General features: G+C 45.0%; 1 protein-coding gene across 4 annotated transcripts in view; it reads right to left on the bottom strand.

The window, feature by feature from the left end:
• Positions 1 to 23,750, bottom strand: part of smg1 (SMG1 nonsense mediated mRNA decay associated PI3K related kinase) — a 54,338-nt gene that overhangs the window by 18,390 nt on the left and 12,198 nt on the right. For 3 of the 4 annotated variants that reach the window (XM_034540419.1, XM_034540420.1, XM_034540422.1), the window contains 31 exons: positions 23,447 to 23,572; positions 23,292 to 23,364; positions 22,076 to 22,173; positions 21,720 to 21,893; positions 20,515 to 20,736; positions 20,023 to 20,124; positions 19,116 to 19,406; positions 18,494 to 18,624; positions 18,242 to 18,400; positions 16,718 to 16,836; positions 16,541 to 16,628; positions 16,343 to 16,444; positions 15,525 to 15,665; positions 14,252 to 14,478; positions 13,501 to 13,700; positions 13,190 to 13,351; positions 12,053 to 12,207; positions 11,818 to 11,951; positions 10,338 to 10,646; positions 9,655 to 9,796; positions 9,356 to 9,506; positions 8,614 to 8,734; positions 7,157 to 7,402; positions 6,672 to 6,838; positions 5,674 to 5,809; positions 4,659 to 4,803; positions 4,327 to 4,465; positions 2,955 to 3,176; positions 2,506 to 2,686; positions 1,054 to 1,215; positions 620 to 876 (listed from right to left, as the gene is read on the bottom strand). In XM_034540419.1, coding sequence (XP_034396310.1) covers positions 620 to 876; positions 1,054 to 1,215; positions 2,506 to 2,686; positions 2,955 to 3,176; positions 4,327 to 4,465; positions 4,659 to 4,803; positions 5,674 to 5,809; positions 6,672 to 6,838; positions 7,157 to 7,402; positions 8,614 to 8,734; positions 9,356 to 9,506; positions 9,655 to 9,796; positions 10,338 to 10,646; positions 11,818 to 11,951; positions 12,053 to 12,207; positions 13,190 to 13,351; positions 13,501 to 13,700; positions 14,252 to 14,478; positions 15,525 to 15,665; positions 16,343 to 16,444; positions 16,541 to 16,628; positions 16,718 to 16,836; positions 18,242 to 18,400; positions 18,494 to 18,624; positions 19,116 to 19,406; positions 20,023 to 20,124; positions 20,515 to 20,736; positions 21,720 to 21,893; positions 22,076 to 22,173; positions 23,292 to 23,364; positions 23,447 to 23,572 — 5,082 coding nt within the window. The remainder of the gene's footprint in view (positions 1 to 619; positions 877 to 1,053; positions 1,216 to 2,505; positions 2,687 to 2,954; positions 3,177 to 4,326; positions 4,466 to 4,658; positions 4,804 to 5,673; positions 5,810 to 6,671; positions 6,839 to 7,156; positions 7,403 to 8,613; positions 8,735 to 9,355; positions 9,507 to 9,654; positions 9,797 to 10,337; positions 10,647 to 11,817; positions 11,952 to 12,052; positions 12,208 to 13,189; positions 13,352 to 13,500; positions 13,701 to 14,251; positions 14,479 to 15,524; positions 15,666 to 16,342; positions 16,445 to 16,540; positions 16,629 to 16,717; positions 16,837 to 18,241; positions 18,401 to 18,493; positions 18,625 to 19,115; positions 19,407 to 20,022; positions 20,125 to 20,514; positions 20,737 to 21,719; positions 21,894 to 22,075; positions 22,174 to 23,291; positions 23,365 to 23,446; positions 23,573 to 23,750) is intronic. The other variant, XM_034540421.1, reaches the window with a different exon arrangement.

Genomic DNA, 23,750 nt, shown 5'->3' with positions numbered 1-23,750 from the left:
TGTCAGAGTAAAACATGAACATGATCTCTATCACAACTAACATTATTTGAACTTTGTTTATCTCAAGTATTTTTTTTTAAATCCTGTGCCAAGTATGTCACCATATGCAACGCAAGTCGTGGTGACATCACGAGCGTACAACGTGACGACGCAGACGATGAGGGAATAGGCTTCGTTTTCTGCTGTTAAAAGAACGAATGCTCTCGCTGGGAAGGTTGTTATTTGAGATGGATTCAAACAGTCAAACATCTAGGAACTGTCTCGAGAAATGTGTCCTTGGGTCCTACTTTTAATGTCATCAGACAAAGACAAACACTCTCGCCTCGTCCTAAATCGATATGAATGATAATAAATGAAGCGGTACACCGCTGGTGGGACCAACCAGGGCCTTTTTGGGGTGTAAAATGTCCCTGGAACTTCATGTAGACCCTGATCCTTCATAAAAAGGTTCCTAGTTTCCGGGGAGCCTAACCCTAGCCTGAAGCCCAAAAGGAGCTAATTCCGTCACTCTGCTCTGTCTGATATTACACCATATTGTTGACAGGTGCTTCCACCATGACACTGGTAGACCTGTACACCGTTTGATGACCAGAGTGTTTGCCTGTGTGCCGCCTCCTACCTGAAGCACCATAGTGGGGTTGGCAAAGGACAGCTTCTCCACGATCTTGCTGTAACAGTCCTGCATCATGGCTTGGTCTTGACTGGAGCAGAACGTTGCCAGCTCTTCTGGGGTGCCTCCTTGCCCGCCACTCTCCTGCTCCTTCTGCTGCTCCTCCTTCTCCTCCTCCTCCTCCTCCTCCTCCTCCTCCTCCCTACCGAGGCCCTTTTCCTGCATGCTGCCCAAGAACGTGGGCAGAGCTGACGGCAGCTTACTCCCTGTTGACAAACATTTAGATCCAGAGTCTTTACACTTCTACTGGCTTCACGGATTATTCTCATCGTCGATAAGGTCACTGAATGATCGTCCCACGTGAATACCACTTTGCATCTGGTTTCGACCAGTGGCGATCAAATGGATGAGAAACCTTGAAGACAAACAGAGTGAAAGAATACCTGCATTCTGAGCCTCTCCTCCCAAGGAGAGCGAGCCCACGATGGCAGGGTAGAGGATGAGGTGAGGAGAGTCCTGGGCCACTCGACACAGCAGGCTGCATATGCTCTGCCGGATGTACGCTTCGGGGTGGTTGAGACGGGAAAAGAGCTGCGGTATGATTCCTGAGGAGGACACAAGGCACAGCAGATTTTATAGAGGCCGGGTTATGCCAGGAATAAAAGATGCATACATTCCCCTTCCTCTCTACGACTGACAGCATACTCAATTGAATTTAAATTTCCCCTCCCCACGTTCAAAACAAAACATTGATTAATAAACAACTTACAGGACCTTCTCTCACGCAAACTATTTATCCAAATAAGTGCTCCAGTTACTGGAATAGTACAATATATTGTAGCTACTTACTAATACTGTCAAATAAATGTATGGCAGATAAAAGTACACTATTTACAGTCCACCACTGCTCGAGCACAGGATCTGGTCTCTCAACGTGCACCAGGTTGATGCATTTCACTTTAACCCTGTGGGGACCAAGGTCTTTTTCTCGATTTTACATAATTTCTTAAATTCACTTGCATTTGATACATAGCTATGCGTTATACATCAAACATTGCAGAACAATCTCAGCTGTCTATATAATGAAGCACCGTTGTCTTTAGGCTCAGTGTAAAGAGGTAATGTGGCCCTAAAGCTGAAAAGTTCAAGTTTGATTTATTGAAATTCTTCAAATCTCTTGTGAAAACATACCTTTACTCATGTGGACGGATTGTTTCGGTGATGGACATTAGTTTACCAAAGCCTTAGGTTCACAAAAGTTGTGGAATATATGAATAAAATAGTAGATACATGTATTAAATGTCTAAAACCAAATTTTGTAATATCGTTTTGAGTAAAAGTGTCTGTCACTCTACTTTCACCAAATGTGGGACTGAGATAAATGGGACTGAGAAATGACTTTATACTACAGGTCAAGCATCATGGGATGTATGCAAATGAAAAAATTCCAACCGTTTTTTTTCTTCCAAACAAAATATTTACTATATATATATATATATATATATATATATATATATATATATATATATATATATATATATATATATATTTTTTTTTTTTTTTTTTTTTTTTTTTTCTTCTGTTTTTCAAGAACAGTTTTCCAAACAAGAACAGCACTTAAGTGTTCATTGGTTAGTTTCACACAAAATATTGACAGACACACGATTCCACAAATTACGTTGCAGGGTGGAGCTCGACACAAACGTCACACACGTCCAAGCTCTTGTGAAGGACACGGAAATAGAACTTCTACAGATTACGTCAACATCCAAACCATATTTCTGTGCCGTTTTACCGCCGAGATATGAATATAACCGCTGTGTAAACACCAGAGGACGAGCCGGCGCCGGGGAGCATTCCCAGAGTCCGCCCCATTACTTTGCAGTATGACATACCCCTCCAGGGTGCAGTAGGGGTGGAAGCTAAGCCTAGCTCAAGGCCCTCTCTCAGTTCCCCAGCATGCTTCACCAGCAGACGGAGGAGTCGCAGGGTTGCCATGACGATCACATCGTCGTTGCTCTGCTTGCTGTTGTGACAGGACAGCAGAAGCTTGGGGTCATCCTCGTCGATAGGGACCTGAAACACACGGCAGACATTTAGCATGAAAGCTGCCTTCGCTCCTAGTCATGGATGTCATGTTTGTACAGCGGAACCTAGAATGACCCTGCAGACTCTGCTCTTTTCAGTCAACTTTGGTCATCTGATCACGCGACACCGTCATACAGCTGCCCCTTTGACCACAGAATACATCGGACTGCTATCCGACGCAGCCAAGTTGCGATCCAGCATATTGGTTCACAAAGTTGCATTGAAAAGACGAGTGGTACCGGGGCCTACGTCTCACCTGCCCCGCGTTGAGCTTCAGGAAGGTAAAATAGGCCTGGCAGGAGACCCGGTAGAGGCCGAAGATGCGGTCCACCACGCGTCTCCAAACCCGGATCAAGCCATCTGTGACAGGCTGGCCCGCCTCCCCCAGCCAGGGGCACGAGCCAGTGAGCTGTCGCCAGATCACGTCGACCATGTCGTCCTCGTCGTCGTCCTCCTGCTGTAAGGCCATGTCCTCATCCTGGAACGCAACAGAGCAGCAGCATCAGAATAATCCACAATGAGCTGCTAATGAAGTATAGAAGTATGATGTGTATGCTTTTCACTGGGTAGACTTTTTATTCTACTGTACGAGTAAAACTAAAGAGGCTACCAAGTTTACGTGATCCTTTTTCAAAAGTTTTCTTTGAGAGTAACTCAGCCATGTCTGGTCTCGTCGCCCCTCCCCCCCAAAATAACCATTTGGTGTTCTAAGAATGTCTTCCCCTCTCCCACGTCTTCTGAAATGTGACCTTCCTGCTGCTCATTAGATTAGATTAGATTCAACTTTATTGTCATTGCACATGTACTAGTACAGAGCAATGAAATGCAGTTTGGCATCTAACCAGAAGTGCAACAGAGAGTATAATGATATATACAGATTATGAAATTAACATTAAATAGTGCAGAATATAAACGGAGACTACTACTAATGGAAACTATTTAGGGTTTCTTGTGCAAATATTCAGTCCATATTTAGTGCAAATTGTATCAAAGTGATTGAAGTGCATGATAGAGTGGTGTAATGTAATGGGGGTCGGGGGGGTGGGGTAGAGTTCAGAAGGGTAACAGCTCTGGTAATTGTCAGGGACTATTGGCTGTTTATAAACCAACTTAATCACGTTGTCATATTGCTTATTACTAATGAAAAACAAGTAGGATTTGGCCACCGCCACAGGTTGCTGATGAAGGCTACTTTTGACATTTTCCAGGATGAGTCACAGCGACACAGTTGACGCTCGTGGTGAACTGGCAAAAGCAGAAATCAGCCCAGTTTGTGCTGAAACTATTCCTGGTGAAGGTCAAGTTACTCAGTTACTAAGAACAAGAGATGCACAAATCTGTAGAGTACTTAATGACTAAAGTAATCAATAGCTGCAGCACTCTGTTGAAGAAGCACAATTTCAACACTTGTTGGATATGAAATCTAATGTTGTAGATGGACCGGGAAGTTGTAAAAAAGCTGGCGGCCAATCATCAGCCAGGTGTACAATTGATAGTTAAGAAGTTTTGAAAAAGAAAATGCATCAAAACCACATACTATGTCATAAACAGTAATCCATGGGAAAGATGTTACAGCGTTGCCTTACAATCCAATATAAAGTTTCCAAACAAATATATAATAAATGTACCTGTATGCCAGTAGGTCGACACATGGCCTGTCCAAGAATGCTAAAGATGGTGTCCTTGTCTTCTTCAGTGGTGCTCGCTGGCAGCAGCTCCTCGATCTCCTTTTTCTCCCCGGGAAGAAGAGGCAATCCCTCCCCTTGGCTGAGAGAAAAAACAACACCATTACAAAATTATAAACTTTACAATGGGAGAATGACTTGTATTAGATCCAAGCTAGTGTACGTATATATATATATATATATATATATATATATATATATATATATATATATATATATATATATATATATATATATATATATATATATATATATATATATATATATACACACACCTGGCATTATCCACCACTTTCCTGCCCCAGCGGTAAGCCCAGCTGGCCAGCGCTGCCCAGGACTTGGCCATCTCTGGAGCCAGGCTGGTGGACAGCTGGTAGAGTTGGCCCAACACGAAGTCGGGCTCCCCAACGCCCACACTCACTGCACAGGAAGGACCAAACAACACAACTGTACTTGGTTCACTCTGAAAACCACAGCCATTAGAGGAGAAAACAAATCTGCGGAACAATATGCATCCTAGCACTGAAATGCAGACTAAATGCCTGTAGCTAAAAAAAAAAAATCAGATGTGAGCATGTTAAAAGGGATATTTTAGCATCCTATGTCTACCAGTAGTTAATAACTACAATGAAAGATAATAATGAAGATCATGAGGTAAGCTGTTGGCAAGCTAATGCTAGCTATGTGTCGTTAGCTAAGGCGCGTAATACTGCATAGCTTTCTGATTTATCCACATTGCGCAATACATAAGTTAACAACTTAATAAGGTCAATGTGGAGCTGAAAACTGACACTAGAACTAAATGCTTGCGCATTCTGAAGGCCAGGACCCCACAGCTTTCTTAAGAAGGACGTTTTTTGGTTCAGCAGCTTAAAAACAACAAGAACCTCGGTCTGGGTTCTTTACACTTTAGGTTGGGCATCCCGGCACACTGCAGCTTGTACGTATTCATGTGTCGTGTGCTAGCACACCTAAGTGACCTTTATTAGGCTTCCCATGGAGAACACTACGCTACTAACGCCACTCCCTGAAGTAGAAAAGTCCATCTAGATTTCAGAGTGTGCCAGTTCGGAGTAGAAAAAGAAAAGATATGCCGAGGCAAACAATGGCAATTTAGGCAAGGAGCAGACGGAAGAGCCTACAAGCTACGTCTAAGATGTATCCAGCAAACTAAAAGTTAAAAAGCTAAAGAGAGCGTAAATGTGAACCGTGGGATGGCGACAGAAGATCATGAACTGAAGGAACAAGCCTGCTCCTGGACACTCATTCTAGGTGTCCTGTAAATGTTACCTGAGGTCTCAGCAATGATGTGGGGGATCCCCTGGTCCTCGAGGGGAAGCTCCAGCAGAGCAGCAATGTTGCGGCTCAGCGGCGGCATACCGCCCACAGCATTGGACGAGTTTACGGCTCCTGACCGCTTCACCACCTAAACCAAAACAGGAGGTTATTGTGGTTGTATAAATGTCATTTATGGGGCTGTAAGCTTGCTGCGAGACCATACAGGCGAGTGATAATAATTCTATTAATAACATTTGTGTAGACTGGCAACTGAGCAATAATAAAAGCTTTAAACAATTAGGCAGCTAGATTAGACATGCACTGATCTAAACTGTACGGTTTACAGCTGCTCGGCCATAACCGGGGAAACGCAATGATTACCACCATCATTTTTATATTTGTAGTTTTCTTATTGCTAATATCACTGATGATATGAATAATATTGTTACTAATTATTGTCTCCAGTTTCATTAGAGTATTACTGTTCACCTCTACCATTGACATCATTATTGACTAAGGAATTAGGCTATCACTATTATTTATATTTGAATTATTACTACACGTTAAGTTATCTTCCATTTGGAGAGAATGTTTGTTCAGAAAGGACGGAGGGCTTCGGGGCGGCTAACTAACGCCTCATGCAGCATAGCTAACTTCAATATGAAACCATGAGCAAACCCTACTGTACTCTTTTTACTTGGGAGTTTCTTTCTTCTCATTTCTTTTGTCATGTCACCCAATGTATACGTTCTGTCTAGGTTAGTCTTGAGCCTCACTGTCATTTACACTTCTCAGCATCTTTCCTGGCCCATTTTGAAAGAAAAAAAAAAAAGTTTGAAATGGCGATACTCTTTCCATCTGTGCATCTCAAAACTAAACTTCTTCTTACATACAACATGCTTCCGTGCATAAAAAGGCTTTTTTACCTATAAATAAAAAGGAAATGTCGGGCTTATATTTAAACACCAAAACATAAGTAAATGTGGAGCTGTATTGAAAGGGGAGCGTGCCTGTTTAAGCTGAGGCGTCATGTCCTTCCAGTCAGCCAGCAGCCATTTGCACAGTGTCAGCAGTGAGCGGCAGGCGGCACCTTCATTCTTCCCCACGTGGCAGTAGGACAGGGCAGCCCTGCTCAGCATCTCCATGGCTGCCATCGACTGGCCTGAGGTCAGAGACACTGTTGGAGACGTCCAGAGCAACACCAGACACACGGAAGAAATACACAAACCGATGACGCTTGCCAATAAAAGTGTGAGCCGGTGTGTCTTTCAGCTGACAATTTGTGAGCCGTGTTTTGTGGTCACGGTTCTGCATCTGTAGGTTTCGTGTGCTTTGCACTCACTCATCACACACGGTGGACATCTTTGCTAGTTAATAGCGTCACACAGCTTGACAAGCTAAGCTGACCAGGAAAGATTCTCAACTATATACTGTATGTATATAGTATGCATGTGGAATAGAGGTGTGCCGTTTATGAAGGTCTACTGTTGGTTACCTGCAGTCCTCAGGACTTTGGCCTTTTCAATCTGCAGCTCCGGTCCCCACTTCTCTCCCAGAGTACCCTCCAAGGTGAGACGCCTAAAGGCCTGGTTTAGCTCGTCCTGCTGATCCTCTTCTTGTGTCCCGTCGCTGCATTGGCTGAGCAGACGGGACGCCAGGGCAATGTTGCCTTTTTTCCGAGCAAATTTGACAGCGGTCAGACAAAGCTCCATCAGGTGGCCGTCTATGGTGGAAGAGAAGCCTGGACAAGAATGGACATGGCATCATCTTAGAGCCTGAAGTGGACAAATCCACCAGCTGGATTTCCTGTTGCCGCTGCTTTCCACTGGTGAAGCAGCCGTGGGCTTTCATTACATGCAATGCGTTTGTCAGAGCAGAGAGAGTGAAGTAAACTCGAGTTGACAGTATTTACATATGTTACCGTAGCTTTAAGAAAAAGTAAGTAAGAGTAAAACAAAATCTATACTTTATCAATAAACCTGTTAAATCAACAGAAACACGTAAACAATTATTTTTTTTTAATCTAAAAATTCTGTTCTGAATGTATTTTTCACATCTGACTACCTATTAGACATGTTAAAGACCGGTTCTGCTGTCAGGAAGCATCAATAGCAAAGTGTAACGGCTCATGTGAACCGTCACAGTACTGGAGGTCATAGTTTGGTTCAGCTGCGTTCACCAGAGAGTACAGATGCACTTTGAGCCTGGATGCTGTTGGCAGCATGTGCTCAGGTTAAACCTTTAGAACTCCAAGTAGTCAGACAGAAAGTAGGATTTGGGTGAAAAACCAGCCTCATCCTGAGCTTCCTGGCTAAGAGACAGAATCAGACTGTCTGATGTCCAGTTAGAAGTTTACTCCATAAGAAGGGAGTGTGACAGCTTCTTAAACCCCTCTGGGGACAGACAGGACCGGGGAGTCCTGAATAGAGTACAAGGCGTGTCCATTTACATTCATGGACAGGTAGCCAATGAAGGGAAGCCCGTCATTTTGACACATTTCAGTGTAAACACAGGTGTAATTACTCAGTCATGATGGCTCTATTGAGTAGTGTTGGCTCACAAACTAGAATGGGACCAGAATTAATGTCAAAACAGCTGCTGTGAAAAGGGCCCATGTGCTCACACTTTCTAGCTGCAACATTCTGAACCACTTTCTGACATCTAGTACTATTGCTGGCTCTTAAAGTTTTAAAATACAAATAATATAACAAAGATATTGAACACTGAGGTTCGAAAGCCATTTTTCACTGACAGTATTAAAACATAGAGAAAAGCCTGAGTGTGTGCGTTTCTCAGTAGCCAATCTCAATCCCCTGTGTCTGTCTAGCAGCAATCAAAAGGTCGCCGTGGTGACGGTTACTGCTAAGTGACTCGTCAGACAGGTGTGTGAGGAGTTGGACCCTCAGGACACACTGCGTGGCCGATGCACCGGGTCTGGTCTCCGATAGTTACCTTTGAGCTTGTGGAGGAGCTGCCTCTGGAACATGGTGTACCTGAGGGCCTGAAGGAAAGGCTGCACATCCTGCTGCTTACAGGAGCTCAGAGCCTCACTGCACAAAGGGATCACGCAGTCCTGCAACGGATACACACAACACACAGGGTGGAACTAAATAGTGTCATGGCCTCCATACACACCTGTAATGGGACCCTCGATATGATAAGCCTGTTCATATACACATTCATACTTTGAACTGCGTTGCTTTGGAGGCTCATGAGCAAACAATCTGACAAAGGATCGAAAAAAAAAAAAAAGCGAGGGTCACACCTGAAGTTACCTCACTTCCTCCAGGGCAGTAAATGGATATAGACCGGTAATTTGGGGTTTGACCCTGGGTTATCAAGCGTATGACAGTGGTTCACTTCTTACAGAGTCAGATCACCATGGTAACACAGGGGGGAAACATACTGCGGAATAGAAATCCCTGATGCTTGTTGGATGTAATGAATGAAATCAATGAAATGAAAAAACATATCCCATCTGTCGAGTGTTGGATGAGCCATTTTTTATGTTTGACAATAAAAAAGAAATTACTTTTTTTATTCCCAGCACCTTGTCGAGCACATCGTCTCTTCTACCGCTTGCCCCTTCAGCTCGCTCATGCAATCTCCCCTAACAATAGTTTTTGCAGCAATTTAGGTGTCGAAACGCAGCATCTATATCCATAGATGGTCGGTAAAGTCAGGGCGTACATACTTCTTGTCCCGTGAGCGTGTTCTCCAGGGTGGCGGTGCAGTGGAGCTGCAGGGTCGGCAGGGTGGGAAGGGCGTCGGATAGCGTGAGGGTGGACAGGCGGAGAGGACCCAAGCAGATGCGTCCGGTCTGTTTCAGGCAGCGCACCAACGTACTGAAACACGGCATCACATGATTATCTGGAGAGACTGCACAGCTCTGGCATTTAAAAAGACCAGCGCACATCAACGTTTACAAAAACGCCTTCAACAGTGACACAAGTGATCTTCTTGGTCCACCCCCACACACACACGAATACTTACTCTGGATTGGCTGTGGTCCTCTGCTCCTGCTGCTGATTGGCTTTCGTCATGGCGCTAACAGCGCTGCGAAGGAGCTGCACCTCGATGGCTCTCTGCAGCTCTGTTGGATCTGGACTCATGGAGGGCAGAAGCCTCTTCAGATCTGGAACAACATTCTGAGGCTTAATCGAATTGTTTTTATAAAAACAATTAATTTAAAAACACATATACAAGCTAATCTACAACCCACTCTTTGAAGCTCGTTTATTTTTTTTTAAGTTTTTTAAAGTGTGTGTGTGTATATATATATATATATATATATATATATATATATATATATATATTATTTTTCCCCCTTCTTTTTCTTTAGCAAACTAAAAAGGTGTAGTACTTTAAGAAATTAAGTATTTCTTCAATAAAATTCTGAGCATCAGGTCAATTTGTATTTCAAAGCAGGATATTTGCACACGTTAAGTGTACATTAAATGACTTAATTCATCTTAAGAAAAACTACCATTACTATCTCATATTTTATAGTTCAGAAAATAGTCAGTGCACAATAGTGTACCTAGCTGCCTTTCTCATGAACAAAACTAAAGCTGTATGGCAGAAGACCCAGTCCAATGGAAAAACATGTTAAGCGTTAATTAGACCTTGATTATTAAGACGTTTTAAAACAACCCCCTGTCCTGAAGCACACTCACCCAGCTTGTCCTTGCTGCTGGAGAGCGAGCAATCCTCTCCAGGCAACAGGTCCAGCTGAGCCCCACACTCGGCCAGGTCCCCCTCCTCAAAGCGGCTCAGAGCCTGGATGTAGTTGAAGTCCGTCCTCAGGTTGATGCTGACCGGACTGCTGGAGTTCTGTTTGAGGGCGTGGACGGCGGCCTGCCACTCCTTGACAGACGCCCAATCACAGAGGGCCACGTAACACTGACACGCTTTGTTGGCCAGGAAGTTAATCACCTCAGGCGAGCACTCGCTGGACTTGAGCAGCACCGTCTTCCTGCTGTCACCTTTTCAGAGGAAACGCACAAAATAAGCCCACGAAGAGCAGCAGCCCTTTGGGTTCCAATGCTGCAGCTCAAAACTGACAACGTTAACGGCAGCAAAATACCGCTCATTAAAGCCACACTCTACTTTTCAACTTCACTGGTTGTGGCCCAACAAGCTACACATAGGACCATTTGGAAAAGACCTCCCTGTTGGGGGCCCAGGTATGTAGACACCCTCTCACTGAGCATGTTTGTATCTGCAGTGTTAGAAGAAAGAGGCCTACTCAAAACCTTTTTGCTCAAGTTAAAATTATACTAATTTTGCTTTGGCAACGACGGCCACATTTACATGCACAGCAGGGTGGTAGCTCCCATTTATTACTGGAGCACTTTGCCAGAATGCACTCATCGGGATCGGAGAAGGAAGCGTTGAATTGGATTCATTCGAGGGGAGCGGACAGCCAGCAAGACCTGGGTTGCAAAATGACCATTTATTTTCCTTGAACTAATAATAGTAAAACTATGATTACCGCTCAGTAAAAGTCCTGCATTCCAAGTGTTACTTTAGATGAGAGGCGTCATCAGCACAGTGCATCTACATAACGTCTGTTCAAGGTGAAGCCTTCAACCTATATATCATGCTGGATCATATTTTAATTGTTATATTTAGTGAGTGAAATCTGAACCCGCAACATAACCAGTATTCTCGGGAGGTAAAAGTAGAAGTACACAGTAATGAGTATACAGAGGTGTTTTTGTGGCGTTTTGGTAGTTTTCTCGATGTACAGAGTTAGAATAGTAACATAACCCAATCGTTTCATATCTAAGCATCCTAATAAATCAATGGCTGTTCGGGGTCCTATCAGTTGGACGAAGTCTACCTCTGGTGTTTGTCCTGGACCAGAGTGTGTTTTACTGGAGTTGATGATGTGTAGCTGGGACTTGGTGTGGGACTCCACTGCTATATATCATGGCCGGTGTATAACTGAGGACCCACGGTGGAACACTGTATGAGCGGTGAGGTTTAAAAAGGGCACTGCACAAACCAGTAGAGAACGTTGAACCATCACAAACCGGTTATCCATTGCAGCTTTGTATTAAATATAATTCTGAGGCCATTACTTTAAAATCTAGACATAATGACTGAAGTGCACTGTTTTATTATATGGAGGCTGGACAGGCTGCTGGTTACCGTTGCTGGTGTGATTGGGGCTGCTGGTGTTGCCGGAGAGTTTGAGTAGACAGCATTCAGAGCTTTTGATGCTGCAGTCCATCCCTGTGACCGCAGACAGCTGATCTTGATACTCCAGAGCTGCCTTCTCAAAGCTGCACACACAGACAGTTACTATTTAGTAGAGGACAACCAAAGGCATGTGCATTTGGATGGTTTAGTAGTGGACTTCGCGAGCCGTGAGGATGTTGCTTACCGTCCTTCAGCCTGCAGGGCGACTGACGACAGCCAGCCCGGGCTCCTCCCAGTGGTGATGAGGCTCCAGGCTGCCAGGCCCTGGATGGCCTCAGGACAACGCAGCTCACACAGAGCCTCCACCAGCAATGTCAGAGGAACCTCCAGCTCTGGACCCTGTTGGGCACACCAAAACATACTATCAGCTAGCTAACCACACACACACACACACACACACACACACACACACACACACACACACACACACACACACACACACACACACACACACACACACACACACACACACACACACACACACACACACACACACACACACACACACACACACACACACACACACACACACACACACACACACACACACACACACACACACACACACACACACACACACACACACACACACACACACACACACACACACACACACACACACACACACACACACACACACACACACACACACACACACACACACACACACACACACACACACACACACACACACACACACACACACACACACACACACACACACACACACACACACACACACACACACACACACACACACACACACACACACACACACACACACACACACACACACACACACACACACACACACACACACACACACACACACACACACACACACACACACACACACACACACACACACACACACACACACACACACACACACACACACACACACACACACACACACACACACACACACACACACACACACACACACACACACACACACACACACACACAGCAGCCATTGGGAATTTCTGGAATTTCTGTTTGTCGTTTCTTTAGGTTTTCCTCATTCAAAGATAATGTAATGAAGGGCTGAGTGACTGAAACAATCAAACAAACTGTAATAAAACTAATACAAAATAAAATTATCTTTTTAATATCTGTTATACAACTACCTAGTCAATGAGAGCGAGGAGAAAGTAGAAATACCTATTGTGTGTTTTCACCCAGAATACAATGTTGGTGTTGGAACGAGAGGCTGGAGATGTAGAACTACACAAAAAGGATCAACGCCTTCTACACGCTCATCTTCAGAGGTCAACTCTTCAGATGAAAGCATCCCGAGCAGCAACTAATTGGCACTGACCTGGGCGCTGCTGTTTTTGATCTCTGCGAGCAGGTCGAAGCCGTGGCGAATGGTTACAGCGGGCTGGCCAGAAAGAAGACCCACTCTCATGAGGGCCAGGCGGATCCTCGTCAGCCAGTCTTGGCATGTCTGGCGGTTGGTGTAGAAGAATGTCCTGATGCCCTGAGACAGAGGGGGAGGGACCCATCAAATGATTTAGGCGCCATTACTAAAAAGGTAAGGGGTTGCCACGATGAACCCATCTGAATGAGCGCTACTCGAATGTTGTTCCCGTTAACCAGCGGCAGAGTGTGGAGCTGTAAATTGCACACCTTTGGCGGGGCGGTGAGAGCGTTGGCGCAGCCCTCGTAGGCGTTGTACATGAGCTTCTCCAGGTTCTCCACGTACTGGAGCAGCAGAGCAAGGCGGAGCTGATTCGAGTGGTGACAATCCCCGTCACCTCCGGCACCGGCCCACGCTCCGACATCCTGCTCTGGGTTCAGACTGTGGGCTGCCAGGCTCCGGATCATACCTGGAGCACGGGGACACGGGTGACAAGGTTCTGGGGTTATTGTCCAATGGGGGACCCTATGTCTCTCATCCAGCTACCTTCTATCAAAAGAAATCATCAGATCCAAGTAAAAAAATTATATTCAATTTGATTTAATAAGTGGCTGTTATTGACTGCAACTAATACGTTCTGATATTTCTCAATATAAAAAACATTGTAAATGTAATTCAACTTTTATTGTCATACATTGCACAGTGAAATTTAACCCCCCATAGTTTAAGGATTCCCTGTGGATAAGCCATGTCCATTACCGAGTGAACTAGATCCTGTTAGAAGGATGTAAATCAAAGAAAAAGAGCAATCTCAAAGAACATCATCTACATACCGGTCTGTTAAATGACTATACTATGTCCCACTGAAGGAGGTGAGAGGGACAATGGTTTACGATGTCTGGACCCACATTCTGGGGGGAAAAATCACAAGCGCTGCTCTCTGGAAATGCAAACACTGCTCATCGTCACCGGGTACTAGACCGGACCTTTGGGTTGGAGTCACTGTGAAGACGAGTTTACCTTCGATGGTCTGGAAGGTGTCCTGAGCCCGGCCCAGGGGCGTTCGGAGTTTGGACAGCACAGTGAACTGTGCGGCCTCCCACACAGCCCACTGCCACAGCACCGCCTCGGTCTTCAACAGCCCCCGCGGCACCACGCCAGTCTTGCTGCCGTCCGCACCCCCCCGGGCATCCCTTTTCTCCAGCCGCTGGCAGCTGTAGTACAGACGCTCCAGCCAGGGATCTTTGCTGTGGACAGAGGACATGAAACTCAGCATCGAGCATGAATATGTCTCTGTGTATTGTGGTATGTTGTTTGATCGTGTGGTTCACTGATGACTGCTGTGCATCTTAATGTTAACGCCCAAAATTATCAAAAGCTCCCACCGTCTCTATCAAATAAAACTATTTCAAATAACATCGTACTATAATGCTTTTTGAAGAAGTAGTGCTACAACAGGTCATAAAACTCCCGGCACAGATAGTTGTAATGATGTATTATTAGAGTTAGTAAAACAGCTCATAATTCATCTCTATCTATTCTGTTGTGAAAACATCTCCAAACTATTACATGTGAACACATCATGATAACGTAATAGTTTACCTTCAACCAATACCCATTTTCACAGAGCCTGAACCCATCATAATGTAACCATAAATGAACAACCTTCGTTCTCCTTGTGTCAATTTAAACATAGATTAGTTGTTCACAATGTAACATATATAGTAAGATGTATATTATTTTACTGAATATCGAAGGATAACGATTGTTTCATTCTGATGTTAAACTGTGTCATTAATCCGATGTTCACATGCGTGCTGGAACAACAATGGACAGTTACACCACGACTAAGAAGTATGATTAGGATTAATGAAATGAGTAGAAAGGTATTAGAAAATAAACCAATATTTATCCTAATGTCATTTGCCTGCCATAATTAATAATGGTAATAATAATGGTAATAATAATAATAATAATAATATGGTGTACTTTAATGTGTCGTATGTGTACAGATTGTAAAGCCCTCTTAGGCAAATTTGTAATTTGTGATATTGGGCTATACAAAATTAACTGAATTAAATTTAAATATACTCCCCAACTCCAAAAGAAAAAAGGTGGAAAAAATGTAAAGTAAATTTGCTTGACCTTTTCTTACAGTTAATATTAGAAAATGGAAGCACCCCACTATCACTGATCAGTAGTGAATTCACGATGATGTCATACTGAACAACGGTGGTCTCCATAGGACTGGAAGAAGAAGAACAAAGGCCTGATAACAGCTGTTGACTCGTACCCTCCACGGTGAAGGACTCCGTATAAGATGAAGCTGATGAGGTCGCTGAAGTCCTGGGGGTGGAAGGTGTTGCTCGGTGCTCGGCTCATGTGGTGGCGGATGGCCAGAGAGATCTCCCGCATCTCAGGGTGGCTGTGGTTACTGTGGACGGACACAAATCACACACGCAGAATTGATTAGGCATACATTCAACTGTGTGAAAGAATCAGGCATCATATCCACCAGGTTGCTCGCATGTGTCTGTCCCTCTGGAAAGCTAATCTCATGCACTGCAGGACCCAACCGATACATATTTGTTTGTGCGTATTCATGACTGTATGCTCAAGGATCGTGTTGGCAATTCACACTTCATAAAGACAAAGGCCTATTTTATTGTCAACAGATTTTATTGACAGTTTTATACCGTCTAATGCTGAGACCTCTTACCTCAGTCATCAACAGCTGCTTCAGTTGTGAATCCTGTGTTTGCTATCGTTTACAGACTGTCTGTAAAAATGTCTCCTGTAACTGTGCCTACGAGGTGTGTGAATGTTAGTCCTGATGGGCAGGTGGCTCCTCCCATCAGTGTATGAATGGATGAATGATGTCATCTAGTATTAAAGCGCTTTGAGTGGTCGGAAGACTAGAAAAGATCTATACAAGTACAGGTACATTTATCCATAATACTACTGTACCACTACTGCAGACCGTTTTATTCACCGTGGGACTCGTCACTCTACACTGCTCTCATAGATACAGCTAATACAACTTTATTCATGCTGAGGCAGGGTGTTGCCAACTGTGAATATCATATACTTAAGATGTACAATAAGAGTTACCTTAAAGCCACATCAAGGGGGATTGTCCTGAGCAGCTTGCCATAGGCCTGCCTCACCCTCACTGCCGAGTGGACCAACTGGACTCTGGAGACGTCCACACACCTGAAAGGGAAAGTACAGAGCAGTGAGAACTCGTGCCTACTTCACAAGTCAAATGTTAAACACAGCCTAGAAGCACTTTAAGCTAATGAGGTTCACCTCTGGAGCAGCTCAGTGGACAGGGACGAAGAGAGGACCTGTAAACTGTGGCAGGTCTGAAGGCAGATACTTTGGTCTTCATTAAGACCTAAGAAAAAAAAATTAAACCACAAATGACAAGCTGTCCGCCCGTGGAAAACACAAGGCGAACAATCCTCGGACATCTTGGAGGCTTACCGTTAGCCAGCAGACCCCTGCAGAACTTGTTGAAGGAGGGCAGGGAGAAGAGAGGGCTGTAGGTGTCCGACTTCTTCATCAGCACAGAGATCTCCTGAGCCCAGGTCAGCAGCAGCCTCCTGACAAGCCAACACAAAAGATGTCACAGCAAGTCATGTTTAGGGTCCGGCTGAAAAGTCGTTGCTACTAGTCCCACAAACATTGAGTACATCTGAAAACGGTGTTGACTGGATGTTTATTACATTACATGTCATTTAGCTGACGCTTTTATCCAAAGCGACTTACAATAAGTGCATTAAACCGTGAGTCCAAACTCAGAACAACAAGAATCAAGCAAGTACAATTTCTTCAATAAAGTTAAACTACAAAGTACTATCCGTAAGTGCCATTTAAGTGCTACTGAAGTGCTATCGGTAAGGGACATTTAAGTGCTACTACGGCATTTAAGTGCTACCTATTCAAGGTATAGTCGAAAGAGATGTGTTTTTAGTTTGCGCCGGAAGATGTAGAGACTTTCTGCTGTCCTGATGTCAATGGGAAGCTCGTTCCACCAATGAGGAGCCAGCACAGCAAACAGTCGTGATTTAGCTCGAAGTGAAGGAGCTACAAGCAGATTGGCAGAAGCCGAGCGAAGTGAACGGGCTGGGGTGTACGGTTTGACCATGTCCTGGATGTAGACTGGACCCGATCTGTTCGCAGCACGGTACGCAAGTACCAATGTTTTGAAGCGGATGCGGGCGGCCACCGGTAACCAGTGACATCAGTTTATGACATCACAACCATCCAAAGAGCATATTTAAAAAAGGAACAATCCTCTTCTCAACTCTACTGCCGTGTGTGGAAACTAAAGGCTTCGTGGGAGGCTGTTTCCATCACGGTCAGCTGACTAGTTCTGGTCACGAGACATGTGAGGCACAACCTTTGACCCCAGTTTCCTCAAACTCACACAAACCATTTGTACGACTGTGGGCTGATGGAGAGGTGAACAGGTGTTTCTTTAAGTGGAGGTATGTGTGCATGTGGTAAATGGACCTGTACTATAGATCTTTTCTAGTCTTTACGACCACTCAAAGCTCTTTAACACGACATCATTCACCCATTCACACACTGATGGGAGGAGCTAAGGTTCCACCTGCCCATCAGGAGTAACTAACATTCACACTGTAGAACAGCTACGGGAGCAACTTGGGGTTAAGTGTCTTGCCAAGGACACATCGACATGGGCTAGCGGAGCCGGGGATCAAACCGCCGATCTGATTAAAGACCGGACGACCCTGCTTACCACTGAGCCAGTCGCCCCTGTGCTGACTCAAGACAGCTGATGTAACTGGCTGGAGCAGTAGCACTGAAGTGGGGAGGCCCAGCAGTGACCCCTACAAGTTCAAGACCGAAGTGGCACCAAGACGCCACAAAGAGTGGACAGCCGTCCACGTGGACTATTCTTGGTTGTACACTGGGGAAACTCTATGAGTAACGGAACATCGTTGAGATGTATTGTTGTGTGAATTGGCACGATGAAAGAACCTGGCTTCTGGGTAGAGGTGCTCCTTCACCAGCAGACCTCCCAGGAGACTCAGCAGTGTGCCAAAATGCTTCTTTGTTGCCGTGGTCACAGTACTGATGACGGCGCCATCGAACAGGGAGGGAGACGATGACAGGCTGGAGGAGATAAAATGATCATGCCTGGAGAAACAGTGACACACGGCCAGTTAGGGGGGGAGGGGGGAAGAGAGAGAGAGAGAGAGCGAGAGAGAGAGAGACACACACACACACTACCTGGTGCAGTGGGAGTACAGGGTGTAGAGTACAGCATACTGGATGGCAGGGTAGTAGACGGCTAGCTCAGAGTGGACCAGCATCAGATTGTGACTGAGCAGAGTGAAGACCGTGGGAGACAACGCCCACATCTAAAAACACATGAAACACACAAGGCCCCATGAAACGGCGGCTCACCTCCTAATGCAGCTTCAGTCCCAGTTTCTCACCAGCACGACGACATCACTGGGTCTGTGTGCTGAGGTGAAAGGTCCACCGGAATCTAACTTTTAGCCCAGTGAATAGAATACCTATGGTGGTTAATAGAATAACCACCATAGAAGATAAATAAAGTAGTAGGACATAGTTGATGATGAGAATACATATTTTAGTTCATTAGCTATAGATATTTATTAGAAATATTCAGGCCAATAATAGTTAAACCATAAAACTGATATTTGCGTCGACAATAATCGCGATATCAAAGTGTAATATGGTAGCAATCCAGAGGCAGCCAGGGCATTTCGATAAGTTGCAGACATATAACACAGAGTCATTTTACCAGTACTCCCAGTGCCATGTCACCGCAGTACAACTCAGTGCCGTTTAGTGATCAACAGGGTAGAAAAGCACCGCGGCTCACCCCAATCAGAGAGTTTTTGGTATTGCCGATGGTGGTGAGGGTGCTGAGATTGAAGATGAGGGTGAACTGGGCCTTCTCCTGGGGTAGGGCAAGGGATGCAAAAGCAGGGTGCTGGATGCTGGAGCAGGGGCCGCTGGGTGCTGGGGCCCGACCACTGGGCTCCAGGGTTACCGTCAGGCTGGACAGGGCACATGCTATCTCACCCAGAACCAGCTTATAAGCCGCCTCCAGTGTGGGAATGTTTTTCAGGCCCAGCAGTGCCTGGTACACACCGTGAACAGCTGACATCACCTATTAATAGAAAGATATAAACACTGTGCTTTAGCTTTGAGGACATTATATTGTTTGATTTTCATTTCATCTCACCTAAAGACAAGTATAACAAAAGGCAGCCCTAACCCTGACATTATTATCCTTTGTGCTTTTGGTCTGGGTGGGTGTTTCCTGGATCCTTAGAGCCAAAGCAGGGAAATATTAATCTAAAGCAAACAATGCTATTCTAGACCAGAGCGTGCTCCCAGCCTTAAGGCAGCAGTTAATGTTTGGCCTCTTCCGGTTTCAACATGACCACTTTCAAGTGCACAGAGTCGGGTCCATACATTTGTTTTTTTTCTCCAGGTTTGGTGTGGAACAAGTGCTCTGACCGCCGCCCCATCTGACTGTAGAAGATAGACGCTCAATACACTGATACCGGGGTCAGTCCAACACAGGATCTAATATGGATGTAAAAGTACTGATTTAATTAATTATTAAATCAGTACTTTTACATCCATTTATGTAATTGTTACATTTTGTTGAAGTCAAGCTTGATACACTTAAAAGAAAGATGCCAGTCTCGCCCCCACAGGGAGGCAGACCACTCATCGTATCGGCGGACACCCACACACGCACACACGCACACACACACCTCCTTCTCTCTATGGAAGCGCAGCTTCAGCAGCTGGGAGTCCGGTGCCAACAACTTCTCAACGAAGGACGCGGGCAGCTTCATGTTGACTTGGTCCACAATCTGAAAGCAAACGCAGAGCAAAACTCACGTCAAGGAAATGTTCCAGGAAATGCATTTATGACTTTCAACCCAATTTAGTTTGTACAGTTTATGCGTTTACAAGAGCAAAAACACACAATTGTTTATCTAGCCTCCTAATTTGTGATTAATGCATTTACCTTAAAAATGTATTCCTGCGTTCATATTCCTTTGCAGAAATGAAAAAATGACTCCGCTAGTTTTATTTCCAGTAACATCTTGACCCAACAAGTAGAGTAGCAGGAAAGTCGCATTCAAATATTTAGTCCATAAAATCAATGAATAATCTTGACAAATTATTGTGATCTCAAAACTGATCATAATTGTGCAGCCCTACTGCCGGTGTGACCAGACTCCACAGAGCAGCAGTACCAGAGTGACGAGGCTGAGCACTGCCAGATTGTAGTCCGGCCCACAAGCCCGGCAGCAGTCCAGCTGGTCTAGGCCATAGGCGAGGACGGCCTCCATCAGCTGACCACAGGGCTCCACGCCGGCCAGCAACACACCCACACACTCGTTCCCTGCTGTGAGAACCGGCTCAGAGAACTGAACCTGCTTCGCCGTGGTCACACAGGACAGAACCCGGTTCAGAACCTGAGGAAAGACGGAACAAAGAGGAAATAAGAAACACAGATTGTGACACCATAAAAGCTGTGGTATGGCATTCAGTGTCAGAGAGGGTAGATATTAACTGCACTGTGACCCAAAACTGTGCCTCATGTAAATCATAGCTTTCATAGTTGATCATTTTGCTGCAGCAAATGTTAGAATGAAACAAAAGTGAATTAATTTTGGTAGGATTTGGAAGACATGACCATAAACCTCACCATATCTACATATATAGGTTTGATAAAGATATAATGTGCAAAAAAACTAAATAATGTAAAGACAAAAACAGCCCCTCTCGGGCCAACCTCTGGTGTCTGATACAAAGCAGCCGAGAACGGGTTGTTACACCGGTGTGTGTTTTTATGTGCTTTTGTGTGTGTGTGTGTGTGTGTGTGTGTACATGTTTTCCCTGTCCGTCAGAGACAAAGACTTCCTCGGTCGACATTCACTGAAGATATTGCACCTTCCTGTGTGCTGTTGAGGAGGCGTGAACGCGTTTGCTTGTGCAGAAAATAGCGTTTCATTCTATTCTGATTCTCAGCTTTGTTCTCACTTACGCCGCTCCCTCTCTCCATTCACTATCTAGCTCGCTCGACCACTGAGCCGGAGAGGAGGGTGACCACAGGACTACATGCTGAACCTTTAACCAATGGAAAAGCCATTGTTTGGGAGTGAAGTGCACCAATATAGAATATCAGGGCCGATAACAATAACATCCCTCCATATTTAAAGTTGCTCCCATACCAGTCTCAGAAATGACTGACACAAGGTACAAGCTGAACCGCTGCATCGGCGAGTACGCAGGTCTATGCACCAACGTGATGTCACATTATCAGATCATTTATGCTACCCGATCCTTGGCCAAATGATTGACATTACATTGAATTAAATGATGTTATTTTAATTATTCTAATTAAATGTAATGGATATACGGCTTGTGACATCAGTGCTGCTTTTGTGGCTCTTACATCGGTGACGTAGACCTCAGTGATGGGCGGTCCTCTGAAGGGGCTGAAGCGCTCTCCGATGCTGCGGACCACTGTGCTGAAGACCCTCAGTAGAGCTGCCAGCTTTGGCAGTGACACTGAGGGAGGGGGGATGTCTTCATCCACCACCTCGCCTGCCAGCACGTGGTTCAGATCCTAAATGGTGCACAGACGCGGTCAAGTCCAGAGACATTTATGGAGACATTCATTTCATCAAAAATAAACAACTTTTCTTGCTTCTTCTCAATGGAAATAGTACAAAACATGTGTTGTCCCAATATAGAACTTGTTGTCCTAGCCTGTGAAATAACACTCATGGGACTCTGAACTAACTTCACCTCTGCGTATGCCTCCATATCCTCCAAGAACTGTCCCAGCAGAGTGGTGGAGAAGGTGAGGTCTGCCACCCAGAACTGCTCCAGACTCTGTAGCCAGCCTACGGACCAGGGGAGAAAAGCACAGGACTGCCATGATGCCGCTTACAACGCAACACATCATAGGTTTTTAGTTTGATGCCTGAAGTACAAACTTGGACGAACAGAAGCTTAAGAGATGTACATGTTTTTACATGTTCTCAAAGATTTAAAAAAATGCGTCAGCATAACATCTGGATCAAGACTCCGGTAAGAAGAGGGGAGCGGACTGAGTGTTCACATCAATGATGCTCGGGGCTCAAGCGATGGACAAAGTTTTCCTGATGTTGAATTATTATGTTAAAATGTGGGTCATATTGTCTGCTAGAATTCACCAGCGTTTATATTCTTGCCTTAAAAAAAAAACAAGAAAAAATGCACAACAGGAATTGGACCTGAATTTCACCAGCACCAGAAGAAACAACACACTGGAGCACGTTTGCACCACTAATCCACACGCTGAGGCAGCAAGATGCTTTCCATCCATCCGCTCCTCGAGCCGAGTACTGTCAACTCGGGAACTGATAGTGTCGTCCTCAAGAAAGGAATTGCTGGTTGGGTTGCCAAATATACTGGTGCAATTAATATAGAAAGTATAGTCTATGTGTGGGGAAACGCTGCTTATAACTGCTTTTACATAAGTTTACATTTCATTTAGCTGACGCTTTAATCCAAAGCGACTTACATTCATACACAGTAGACACAGCTACGGGGAGCAATTCAGGGTTAAGTGTCTTTCTAGCGGAGCCGGGGATCGAACCGCCGATCCTCCGATTGAAGGACGGACCTGTCACAGCGCCGAGTCACAGTCGCCCGCCTCGGTTTCATAAAATGTTTTTGTTGGGATATGTACCGAAACATTCTTCTCATTGAGTATGTAGGTGTAAAGCAGTTGTTTTTTTTTTCTTATTCATGTGAAGGTTATAACAAAAGGTTGTGACTATTGAATTCGGGCGTATTTGACTTTACAACAGCTTCAAATGTTATTATGCAGACATACCAGCAAAAATTATCAATATCACCCAAATTGTTATTTTAATCTATTTTAAATTTCACAATCGGTGCATTCCTACTGTATTAGCAGCCGATGGGGCCAAAAAGCTTGGAAACTGAACCGCAGACACAATGAACACCAGCTGACCTGAAACTTGCTGAGTGAGGGCCTGCTTCTGTGTGTGGTCAATGTGCCACCCCACCAAGATGTCTACCGTGTCCTGTGGAAAAGCAGCAAGCACCTTAGTCAGCTGACCTTGTGGGGCTCAAACATGTGCAACTCATCGCTGCTCCAACACTTACCCTGAAGTTGGTGCTGAAGACGTGCGGGTAGCAGCGGGCCACCTGGAGGATGCACTTAACACTTTGACAAAGCAGCTCCGGCGTGTCCACGTTTTCCAGGATGGACTGCAGGTTGCTCATCACCAGCTGAAACGCACCAAACAGTCCAGTTAAAAACCATCCCCCTACCCGGTCCTCACATGAACCCGGACAGTGTAGACTTCCCAGCTCTAAGAACCAGCTGTGTTTTAGGAGCAAAGTCCAGCCCTGGGGTCACATTTATAAAAACCTAGGATCCACACTACGTACGTACAAAAGGAGGAAA

This window comes from Cyclopterus lumpus, chromosome 8 (assembly GCF_009769545.1).
Source record: "Cyclopterus lumpus isolate fCycLum1 chromosome 8, fCycLum1.pri, whole genome shotgun sequence".
NCBI lineage: Eukaryota > Metazoa > Chordata > Actinopteri > Perciformes > Cyclopteridae > Cyclopterus > Cyclopterus lumpus.
The sequence above is the reverse complement of the archived record's forward strand: the minus strand, read 5'-3'. Positions and strand labels throughout refer to the sequence as shown.